At 41.8% G+C, this 12,970-nt stretch overlaps 1 protein-coding gene and 1 long non-coding RNA gene across 4 annotated transcripts in view; one reads left to right on the forward strand and one right to left on the reverse strand.

Annotated features, from left to right (window-relative positions):
• The window catches only part of LOC139762753 (uncharacterized), a 471,178-nt gene that overhangs the window by 434,503 nt on the left and 23,705 nt on the right, over positions 1–12,970 (forward strand). The gene's annotated exons all lie outside the window — the stretch shown is intronic.
• The window catches only part of LOC139762751 (uncharacterized), a 173,211-nt gene that overhangs the window by 93,749 nt on the left and 66,492 nt on the right, over positions 1–12,970 (reverse strand). The window contains 3 exon segments of the mRNA XM_071687858.1: positions 51–176; positions 7,982–8,212; positions 10,706–10,928. Coding sequence (XP_071543959.1) covers positions 51–176; positions 7,982–8,212; positions 10,706–10,928 — 580 coding nt within the window.

A 12,970-nucleotide genomic window follows, 5' to 3' on the forward strand; every position in this document is an offset into this window, starting at 1 on the left:
ATGAAGTTTACAAGATTGAAATTCAACAAATGCATCACCAAAGAATCCACCTGAGATGGTAAATTTTGAGTTGTCTGCCAGTTGATGAGCTGCATGGGCATCAGATCTGGGTAGTAGTGATGCAGAATAAGACAGAGTGCTCGACCATCAGAGAATGACACTGTGAGATTATCAACCTGAAATGAGACACCTTTAATCATAACAGTACTTGCAAATATAATATAAAGAAAAATATCTGATCACTGACCACACATCTCCCAGTGAAACATACTCAAAAAAATCTTTAGTTAAAAACTCATTTTTACTGGGTCTTCATACCTACATATTCCTTTCTACTTATCTTTCTTCTTCTAACTACACAAAGAACTCCTTCATCCTCAAGAAGAGTACAACTCTGACACCTGGGGAACTTTAGGAACAAAATGGAAGAATTAAGTGAGACTGAAAGGCTCTGAAGACAGTATATGTCAAAGTAAGATGACAGTGATTTCAAAAACCTTAATGAAGAGCATTCTTTGAGATGGTCTGTACCACTGCATATTTCAAAGATGAAGTTTTGGCAATTCTTAGCCAAAAGTGATTAATACACGGCAGCAGAGTTACAAGCTCTGACATACAGTTCAAAACACATGAGGGGATGCCAACCAATCTGAATGCTCTTGGTACTGTGCAATAAAGAAAATATAATACAGGAATGCTGGGATCAACATAAGTGAATTACAATGTGATTCTTAAATCATTCATTCTAGTATTATGGGGAACATGAGTGACAAAAAGAGTAGTTTTACCAGCATTATAAACACCTGTAGTATTATTGGCATGGAATTAGAGAATCAAAGACAGATGTACAGAAACTGTCAGAGACACTCTTAGCCAAAGACCAAAAAGATCAATGGAAAATGAAAAATTAGAATTGCAAATCCTTTGAATAAAGAAATGCTTCACTTCATGAATAATACATCTGCATCAATTTCACGCAAAGATAAACATAGGAAAAAAAAATCCAAACCTCATATGCCAGGTCCCTTGCCTGAATGTTTAGTTATCTCAGGTGCCTGTTCCCACATGACTCCCTCAAGGGGGTGGCCATGGAAATAGTGTCCCTGTAACTAGTGAACTCCATTACCGCTTCTTTGTTATTAGTGCCTCACCCTTAACAGGCCACTGGCAGCGGGCTACTTTAGTACAGCGTTTATAGAGGCTTCTACCTATAGTTCCTACTGACTACATCCACTTAATGTATTTACCTAATGCTCCTACCTAAATGTTCCTACCTAGTGCTTCTATCCAATGCTCCCACCAATTTGCATACAGGAAGGGCTAGCGCATAGTGCTCATCACAGGAAAATCTAGAGTTACAAAGAACGAGCAGTGTGAGTTAAGTGGTCAAGTGTTAAGCATAACAAGGAGAGATTGTGTGTGGACAGAAAAATAAAGACAGCTAATTAGGTCAGAGGAATGCAAATTGACAACCACGACCGTGTTGGCTTACTATGCAGACAACACTAACTCAACCAATACCCAGGTGAGTAGTACTAGTAATATACCCCCTTAGTTGTTGGCTGCCTACCAGCTACTACCAAGGGTTATCAGGGATTGAAAATACAGGAGGGTGTGAAGCTTGCAAGGCATACAGTGAAATTGGGACAGTGTGTTTTACAGGAGGTGATGTGCTGTCAACTGGCAAAATGAAGGCAAATGAAGGAGTCAGGGAAACCACAAAAACGTCTGTAGGGCTTGGCAGTGGATCAGGTGCTCTGGCTTTGGTACATTATACATAACAGTTGGTGAGTGGATATGAGCACAACATGCCAATCTTCATCTGTTCCTGGCACTTCCTCACTAATGTAGAGAACAGCAAACAAGATTTATATTTATCTATATTTATTATACTTGGTCGCTGTCTCCCGTATTAGTGAGGTAGCACAAGGAAACTGATGAAAGAATAGTCCAACCCACCCACATACAAACGTATATACATAAACACCAACACACACACATATACGTACCTATACATTTCAATATATACATACATATACATACTATTTTGCTTTGTCGCTGTCTCCCACGTTAGGGAGGTAGCGCAAGGAAACAGACGAAAGAATGGCCCAACCCACCCACATACACATGTATATACATACACGTCCACACACACAAATATGCATACCTATACATCTCAACGTATACATATATATACACACACAGACATATACATATATACACATGTACACAATTCATACTGTCTGCCTTTATTCATTCCCATCGCCACCTCGCCACACATGGAATAACATCCCCTCCCCCCTCATGTGTGCGAGGTAGCACTAGGAAAAGACAACAAAGGCCCCATTTGTTCACACTCAGTCTCTAGCTGTCATGTAATAATGCACCAAAACCACAGCTCCCTTTCCACATCCAGGCCTCACAGAACTTTCCATGGGTTACCCCAGACACTTCACATGCCCTAGTTCAATCCAATGACAGCACGTCGACCCCGGTATACCACATCGTTCCAATTCACTCTATTCCTTGCACGCCTTTCATCCTCCTGCATGTTCAGGCCCCGATCACTCAAAATCTTTTTCACTCCATCTTTCCACCTCCAATTTGGTCTCCCACTTCTCCTCACTCCCTCCACCTCTGACACATATATCCTCTTGGTCAATCTTTCCTCACTCATTCTCTCCATGTGACCAAACCTTTTCAAAACACCCTCTTCTGCTCTCTCAACCACACTCTTTTTATTACCACACATCTCTCTTACCCGTACATTACTTACTCGATCAAACCACCTCACACCACATATTGTCCTCAAACATCTCATTTCCAGCACATCCACCCTCCTGCGCACAACTCTATCCATAGCCCACGCCTCGCAACCATACAACATTGTTGGAACCACTTTTCCTTCAAACATATCCATTTTTACTTTCCGAGATAATGTTCTCGACTTCCGCACATTCTTCAAGGCTTCCAGAATTTTCGCCCCCTCCCCCACCCTATGATTCACTTCCGCTTCCATGGTTCCATCCACTGCCAAATCCACTCCCAGATATCTAAAACACTTCAATTCCTCCAGGTTTTCTCCATTCAAAATTACCTCCCAATTGACTTGACCCTCAACCCTACTGTACCTAATAACCTTGCTCTTATTCACATTACTCTCAACTTTCTTCTTTCACACACTTTACCAAACTCAGTCACCAGCTTCTGCAGTTTCTCACATGAATCAGCCACTAGCGCTGTATCATCAGCGAACAACAACTGACTCACTTCCCAAGCTCTCTCATCCACAACAGACTGCATACTTGCCCCTCTTTCCAAAACTCTTGCATTCACCTCCCTAACAACCCCATCCATAAACAAATTAAACAACCATGGAGACATCACACAACCCTGCCACAAACCTACATTCACTGAGAACCAGTCACTTTCCTCTCTTCCTACACGTACACAAGCCTTACATCCTCGATAAAAACTTTTCACTGCTTCTAACAACTTGCCTCCCACACCATATATTCTTAATACCTTCCACAGAGCATCTCTATCAACTCTTATCATATGCCTTCTCCAGATCCATAAAAGCTACATACAAATCCATTTGCTTTTCTAAGTATTTCTCACATACATTCCTCAAAGCAAACACCTGATCCACACATCCTCTACCACTTCTGAAACCACACTGCTCTTCCCCAATCTGATGCTCTGTACATGCCTTCTCCCTCTCAATCAATACCCTCCCATATAATTTCCCAGGAATACTCAACAAACTTATACCTCTGTAATTTGAGCACTCACCCTTGTCCCCTTTGCCTTTGTACAATGGCACTATGCAAGCATTCCACCAATCCCCGGGCACCTCACCATGATTCATACATACATTAAATAACCTTACCAACCAGTCAACAATACCGTCACCCCCTTTTTTTTTTAATAAATTCCACTGCAATTCCATCCAAACCCGCTGCCTTGCTGGCTTTCATCTTCCACAAAGCTTTTACTACCTCTTCTCTGTTCACCAAATCATTTTCCCTAACCCTCTCACTTTGCACACCACCTCGACCAAAACACCCTATATCTGCCACTATCAAACACATTCAACAAACCTTCAAAATACTCACTCCACCTCCTTCTCACATCACCACTACTTGTTATCAGCCCCCTTCACTGAAGTTCCCATTTGTTCCCTTGTCTTACGCACTTTATTTACCTCCTTCCAAAACATCTTTTTATTCTCCCTAAAATTTAATGATACTCTCTCACCCCAACTCTCATTTGCCCTCTTTTTCACCTCTTGCACCTTTCTCTTGACCTCCTGCCTCTTTCTTTTATACATCTCCCAGTCATTTGCATTATTTCCCTGCAAAAATCGTCCAAATGCCTCTCTCTTCTCTTTCACTAATAATCTCACTTCTTCATCCCACCACTCACTACCCTTTCTAATCTGCCCACCTCCCACGCTTCTCATGCCACAAGCATCTTTTGCGCAAGCCATCACTGCTTCCCTGAATGCATCCCATTCCTCCCCCACTCCCCTTACCTCCTTTGTTCTCACCTTTTTCCATTCTGTACTCAGTCTCTCCTGGTACTTCCTCACACAAGTCTCCTTCCCAAGCTCACTTACTCTCACCACTCTCTTCACCTCAACATTCTCTCTTCTTTTCTGAAAGCCTCTACAAATCTTAACCTTCGCCTTCACAAGATAATGATCAGACATCCCTCCAGTTGCACCTCTCAGCACATTAACATCCAAAAGTCTCTCTTTTGCACACCTATCAATTAACACGTAATCCAATAATGCTCTCTGGCCATCTCTCCTACTTACATATGTATACTTATGTATATCTCTCTTTTTAAACCAGGTATTCCCAATCACCAGTCCTTTTTCAGCACATAAATCTACAAGCTCTTCACCATTTCCATTTACAACACTGAACACCCCATGTATACCGATTATTCCCTCAACTGCCACATTACTCACCTTTGCATTCAAATCACCCATCACTATAACCCGATTTCGTGCATCAAAACCACTAACACACTCATTCAGCTGCTCCCAAAACACTTGCTTCTCATGATCTTTCTTCTCATGCCTAAGTGCACATGCACCAATAGTCACCCATCTCTCTCCATCAACTTTCAGTTTTACCCATACCAATCTAGAGTTTACTTTCTTACACTCTATCACATACTCCCACCACTTCTGTTTCAGGAGTAGTGCTACTCCTTCCCTTGCTCTTGTCCTCTCACTAACCCCTGACTTTACTCCCAAGACATTCCCAAACTGCTTTTCCCCTTTACCCTTGAGCTTCATTTCACTCAGAGCCAAAACATCCATGTTCCTTTCCTCAAACAAACTACCTCTCTCTCCTTTTTTCTCATCTTGGTTACATCCATACACATTTAGACACCCCAATCTGAGCCTTCGAGGAGGATGAGCACTCCCCGCGTGACTCCTTCTTCTGTTTCCCCTTTTAGAAAGTTAAAATACATGTAAAATACATACACAGACATATAAATATATACACATGTACACATCCACACTTTCTGCCTTTATCCATTCCTGTCGTCACCCCGTCACATGTGAAATGGCACCCCCTCCCCCTGCATGCGCACAAGTTAGTGCAAGGAAAAGACAGCAAAGGCCACATTTGTTCACAGTCTCTAGCTGTCATGTGTAATGCACCAAAACCACAGCTCCCTTTCCATATCCAGGCCCCACAAAACTTTCCATGGTTTACCCGAGAAGCTTCACATGCCCTGGTTCAATCCACTGACAGCACGTCGACCCCAGTATACCACATCGTTCCAATTCACTCTATTCCTTGCACGCCTTTCACCCTCCTGTATGTTCAGGCCCAGAATGAAAATAAATAATTCAATAAAAAAACAAATGAAAAGTGTTATGAGGTAAATATAACAAGAAAAACTATATGAAGGGTGTAAAATAGTTTTTAACATCACTTCACATCTCTAAGTCAAAGCAGTAATATATACCTGAGTGGTGGCTTTGAACAACCTTCTACTTATTACCTACATATCTAGTGCCAGAGATATTCTGACAATGAAGATAGGCCTCCAGGGTGAGGCCCTCACATCCCATCAGTGCCAACTTTGGTGTTTAACCCAAAAGCAGCACTTATATGCTCAAACAAACACATACGTATATATATGTAGTAGACAGAAGGCAGCCACTGATTAAGGAGGTTTTTATCAGTATTATCCTCCTGAGTATCAAAAGAGTTAGTGATGGTTGCGTAGTAAGTCAGCACTTCAGTGGTTTTCAAACTGCACTCCTCTGATTCAGGTAGTTGTCTTTTCTTTTTGTCTCATCTACATGTAGACTGCTGCAATTCTGTCCAAAAACATGCAATCTCTCTTTGTCAAACAAGACACTATACAACACTTAACTTGCACAATTCATTTTTCCTGCGGTGAGCACTACACACTAGCCCAGCCTTTTGGGAAATTGTTTGGAACAATAAGTAGGGGTTGTTAGGGAGGTGAATGCAAGAGTTTTGGAAAGAGGGGCAAGTATGAAGTCTGTTGGGGATGAGAGAGCTTGGGCAGTGAGTCTGTTGTTGTTCGCTGATGATACAGCGCTGGTGGCTGATTCATGTGAGAAACTGCAGAAGCTGGTGACTGAGTTTGGTAAAGTGTGTGAAAGAAGAAAGTTAAGAGTAAATGTGAATAAGAGCAAGGTAATTAGGTACAGTAGGGTTGTGGGTCAAGTCAATTGGGAGGTAAGTTTGAATGGAGAAAAACTGGAGGAAGTAAAGTGTTTTAGATATCTGGGAGTGGATCTGGCAGCGGATGGAACCACGGAAGCGGAAGTGGATCATAGGGTGGGGGAGGGGGCGAAAATCCTGGGAGCCTTGAAGAATGTGTGGAAGTTGAGAACATTATCTCGGAAAGCAAAAATGGGTATGTTTGAAGGAATAGTGGTTCCAACAATGTTGTATGGTTGCGAGGCGTGGGCTATGGATAGAGTTGTGTGCAGGAGGATGGATGTGCTGGAAATGAGATGTTTGAGGACAATGTGTGGTGTGAGGTGGTTTGATCGAGTAAGTAACGTAAGGGTAAGAGAGAAGTGTGGAAATAAAAAGAGCGTGGTTGAGAGAGCAGAAGAGGGTGTTTTGAAATGGTTTGGGCACATGGAGAGAATGAGTGAGGAAAGATTGACCAAGAGGATATATGTGTCGGAGGTGGAGGGAACGAGGAGAAGTGGGAGACCAAATTGGAGGTGGAAAGATGGAGTGAAAAAGATTTTGTGTGCACGGGGCCTGAACATGCAGGAGGGTGAAAGGAGGGCAAGGAATAGAGTGAATTGGATCGATGTGGTATACCGGGGTTGACGTGCTGTCAGTGGATTGAATCAGGGCATGTGAAGCGTCTGGGGTAAACCATGGAAAGCTGTGTAGGTATGTATATTTGCGTGTGTGGACGTATGTATATACATGTGTATGGGGGTGGGTTGGGCCATTTCTTTCGTCTGTTTCCTTGCGCTACCTCGCAAACGCGGGAGACAGACACAAAAAAGAAAAAAAAAAAAGTAGTATATAGGAACATCAGGCAGGAGAATTAGGTAGATACATTGGGTAGGAATAGTTGATAGGAACATTAGGTAGAAGAAGCAGAATGGAACATAAGGTAGAAGTAGTCCTTGGAATATCAGGAAGGAGCCTCTGGAAACAGTGTGCAAGAGTTGCCCTTTGCCAGGGGTCAGTTAAAGGTGAGGCAATGAGGGCTAAAAAGTGACAATGGAGGTCACCAGTTATAAACACTCTTTTGCTATGGCTAACCCCTTGAGGAAGTTCCTGGAGGGAAAGGGCATCAGAGATATAGATAAACAAACAGATTTATATGTAAACAGGATACCCAAAAATATCATTAAACTGGCCCACTTGAACTGTTCAGTTTGTGGGTATGCACACACTGTGGATAACTTATACTAACAACTAAGATGTAAAAAAATTATACTAACCTCCAAGCCATAATGTGCACAACTGAATTGGGCCCACAACTTCAGATAAGCTAGTATACTATCCTCATTCCCTGATTCTTTCTTAGCTAGCTGATTCAATTCTGTAACTGCTTCAGAAATCAATTCTAAACTAGCACAGGCATTATCTTCAAGTTGAGAACGCACAATAAGAGACCTGTGAAGGTAACCTATTTCCTCACGTATACGAGCTTCAGATACAACAAGACAAACCTGTGAAAAAAAAAATTAAAGATATTAGGTGTGATGAAACTGCTTCATGAATACAAAAGCTTATACAGTAGATTACAACCCATTGCAGTGCATATCAATGCAAATATTACCCTTATTAATTCATCAAGCTAGAAAGGCTTTGAGCTCTATGTACTAGCCCAAAATCTGATCGTAGGTACTTGGCCCTCAATCCAGCTAAAATTAACCTATCTACATATCATACTGAACTCATCTTACATACTCTATTCCTGAAATATTTGAAATAATAAAATGCTTCCCACTTAAGAATGATGAAGGCACATACACCCACATCCTCAAAACCATTACTTTGTATGTATTTATTTATATTATTTATTTTGCTATGTCGCTGTCTCCCGCATTTGCGAGGTAGCGCAAGGAAACAGACGAAAGAATGGCCCAACCCACCCACATACACATGTATATACATACACGTCCACACACGCAAATATACATACCTATACATCTCAATGTACACATATATATACACACACAGACATATACATATATTCACATGTACATAATTCATACTGTCTGCCTTTATTTATTCCCATCGCCACCTCGTCACACATGGAATAACATCCCCTCCCCCCTCATGTGTGCGAGGTAGCACTAGGAAAAGACAACAAAGGCCCCATTCATTCACACTCAGTCTCTAGCTGTCACGTAATAATGCACCGAAACCACAGCTCCCTTTTCACATCCAGGCCCCACAGAACTTTCCATGGTCTACCCCAGGCGCTTCACATGCCCTGGTTCAATCCATTGACAGCACGTCGACCCCGGTATACCACATCGTTCCAATTCACTCTATTCCTTGCACGTCTTTCACCCTCCTGCATGTTCAGGCCCTGATCACTCAAAATCTTTTTCACTCCATCTTTCCACCTCCAATTTGATCTCCCACTTCTCCTCGTTCCCTCCACCTCTGACACATATATCCTCTTGGTCAATCTTTCCTCATTCATTCTCTCCATGTGACCAAACCATTTCAAAACACCCTCTTCTGCTCTCTCAACCACACTCTTTTTATTTCCACACATCTCTCTTACCCTTACATTACTTACTCGATCAAACCACCTCACACCACATATTGTCCTCAAACATCTCATTTCCAACACATCCACCCTCCTGCGCACAACACTATCCATAGCCCACGCCTCGCAGCCATACAACATTGTTGGAAACCCTATTCCTTCAAACATATCCATTTTTGCTTTCCAAGATAATGTTCTCGACTTCCAAACATTCTTCAAGGCTCCCAGAATTTTCGCCCCCTCCCCCACCCTATGATTCACTTCCGCTTCCATGGTTCCATCCACTGCCAGATCCACTCCCAGATATCTAAAACACTTTACTTCCTCCAGTTTTTCTCCATTCAAACTTACCTCCCAATTGACTTGACCCTCAACCCTACTGTACCTAATAAACCTTGCTCTTATTCACATTTACGGTTAACTTTCTTCTATCACACACTTTACCAAACTCAGTCACCAGCTTCTGCAGTTTCTCACATGAATCAGCCACCAACGCTGTATCATCAGCGAACAACAACTGACTCACTTCCCAAGCTCTCTCATCCACAACAGACTGCATACTTGCCCCTCTTTCTTTGTATGTATTTATACATTTTTAAAAAGACCTTACTCCTGTTAAAAAGCATTAAAACTTGATGTACAAGATAACAGCTTAAAGAGAAACAAATGTTCTTGTAATCATAAGGTAGCTGGAAACAAATGAGGATGATCAGGAGAAAAAAAAAGTCCCTCAAGTACCTGGGAGTGAATATGGAAGTGATACAGCCATGGGGGCAGAAGTGAGCCATTGGGTGGGAAAGGATACTAACAGGTCCTATGAGTAACAAGAAACATGTGGAAGGAGAAGGCAGTGTCTACCGGGTCAAAGATGGACATGACTAAATGTATAGTATGGATATGAATTTGGGCCTTAAATACAAAGGAAATGAAGAGGGGTGGAGGTGTTAGCAATAACATGCCAGAGGACATGCTGTTGTACAGAATGATCATGTAAGCAATGGCAGTGCCAAACAAATGTGGTAGTAAGGGCAGTTTGATTAACAGGGCTCACAAGAATATGCTGAATTGGTCCAGAAATAAAGAAAGAATGAGTGAAAAAGCCTAATATGATATATGCACCACATACAATTCAATCTTTCTCACCATTTCTTACACAAATTCTTAGAAGCATACATCTGGTTTAGTCCACACATACACCTCCTCTCCTAGTCAAACTGTTCCTCCCCAATCATATGCTCAATGCATGCCACACTCCCTCAACCACCACTACCTCATACACTTTACAAAATATCCTTGAGACTTGCACCTCAATAATTCAGCCATTTCTCTGTGTCCCCCTTGCCTTTATATAAGCATTTACAAAGTATACATCTTGCAAAATGACAAGATTCACAAAGTTCAGGAAACTTTTTAAACATCTGGCAGAAATGACACTTACTTGGAACTTGAAAATTATAGTCCAGAGGAGACCAAGAGTCTGCTCACGATGACCATCTACGATATCCTTTGATGGAAACTTTGTCTTTACTCCTGCACAACCAGCAGACTCAAGGGCAGTCACTGCAACATCTGTATTGTGGATCTTTTGCAGGCGGCTGATTGCTGGGACACGCAACTTGGGGCTCAAATTAAACTGATGGGTCAGCATTTCTATCACACGCCTAAAAGGTGGAAAAAAGATATAAACTTATAATTACATCTCTATACTTAGCTATCTATTATCATTAACAGATTCGAGTGAGAAACTGCAAAAGTTGATGACTGAGTTTGCAACAGTGTGTGAAAGGAGGAAGTTGAGGGCCAATGTGAGTAAGTATAAGGTCATGAGATTTAGGAGGGTTAAGGGACAAGTCAGCTGGAGTGTGAATCTGAATGAAGAAAAATTGGCAGAAGTGAAGTGTTTTAGATTCCTGGGAGTGAACATGGCAGCTAATTGAACCATGAAAGCTGAAGTGAGTTATAGGGTGGGTAAGGGGAGTGAAGATTCTAGGAGCAATGAAGAATGAGTGGAAAGAATCATCAAATGAAAGGACAAAATAGGGTATGTCTGAAGATATAGTAGTCCCAAAAATATGACATGGATGTAAGGAACAGGCTATAAATGAGGATGTGCAGAGGAGAAAGGACATGTTGGAAATGAAATGTCTGAGGACGATATGTGATGTAATGCAGTTTGATTAAGTAATAGAAGGGTAAGAGAGAGATGTGGTAGTAAAAAGTGTGGTTGAGAGGGCTGAAAAGGATATGCTTAAATGGTTCGGATATATGGACAGAATGAGTCAGGAAAGGTTATCAGAGAGGATATATGTGTCAAAAGTAGAGGGAACAAGGAGAAGGGGAAGACCAAACTGGAGATGGAAGGATTGAGTGAAAAAGATTTTAAGTGATCGGGGGCCTGAACATGCAGGAGGAAGAAAAGTCTGGACTGAAGCAGCCAGGGTAAACCAAGGAGAGGTTTGTTTGGCCTGGTTTTGGATAGGAAGCTGTGGTTTCAGTGCATTACACACAACAGGTAGAGAATAGATGTGAGCAAATATGACAAATATGGCCTTTCTTTGTCTGTTCCTGGCACTACCTCACTGATGAAGGAAATGGCAGTAAAGTAAGAAAAAGAAGTTATGTTACTATCATCATTTTGCTTTCATACATATTGCATTACAATTACTAAATGCTGAAGGAGCCAAAAGGGAACCTGGTATGTCTGGACATGCATGGATGACACCAGGATGAGAAAAAGGCAGGGATAGGTAGTATAATCAAGTATATAACCCGCATGTTCTAGCTCTAAAGGAAACTAAACTAAATGGAAAGATAGGCTCAGTAATATCTTAGAAGTGAAATTAGGGTTTAGTGTGAGGGCTTAAGTAAATGAAGGAGTGGCACTTAAGCTGAGGCAGGAGTTGTGGGAATGAGTGAAAGAGTATTAGAAAGTCAAGTTGAAAGCAGTTCGAATTATATGCTCTCCCACGTTAACATCAAAACTTGACCTACTTGCCCTACACCACAATGTTTGTTCACTTTCCCTTTCTTGCAGGTATTACTTTGGTTTTTGCTTCCGAGAACTGGCTGCCTGTGTGTCCCCTCTGCTAGTTAGACCACACAATACTCGGCAAGCTGATGCATTACTTTGTGGCTGTTAGCAAGTCAAGGGTGGGCTGTTTTGATAACCATTTCTTTTCCTACACCTCAAAGCTTTGGAACTCTCTATCCTCTCATATCTTTAGATATCTATGACCTGGCACATTTTAAAAGACAGATTTTTCACTTCCTGCAAAATTCATACATAATTTTCCTTGTCTCTTCTTTTTCCCTTTCATTAACCTCTCTATACTTCAATTAACGCCTGGCCTTGGTGTGGACTTTTGTCCATGACTGGAGCCTCTAACTGGGGAGTTGGGGTGGGAGTGATTGAGTGGATTATGAGAGTTGGCTGATTGTTGTGCTTTTGCACCTTGTATAAAGAGGATTATGGAAGAGGGGAGTGTTTTAAGTGGAGCTGAATGAGTACATCAGTAATCTTAATAAGAGGAACCAATTATCAGTGATGGGCAATCTGAATGCAAGAGAGGGTGATGTGGCAGTTGAGGGTATAACTGTGGGCACAGGGTACCTAATGTTGTGAATGTAAATGGTGAACAGCTTGCGGAGTTGAGTGTTGAAAAAGGAATGGTGTCTAGGAACAAGTGGTATGAACAGATGGATG

Source organism: Panulirus ornatus, chromosome 44, assembly GCF_036320965.1.
Source record: "Panulirus ornatus isolate Po-2019 chromosome 44, ASM3632096v1, whole genome shotgun sequence".
In the NCBI taxonomy this organism is placed as follows: domain Eukaryota; kingdom Metazoa; phylum Arthropoda; class Malacostraca; order Decapoda; family Palinuridae; genus Panulirus; species Panulirus ornatus.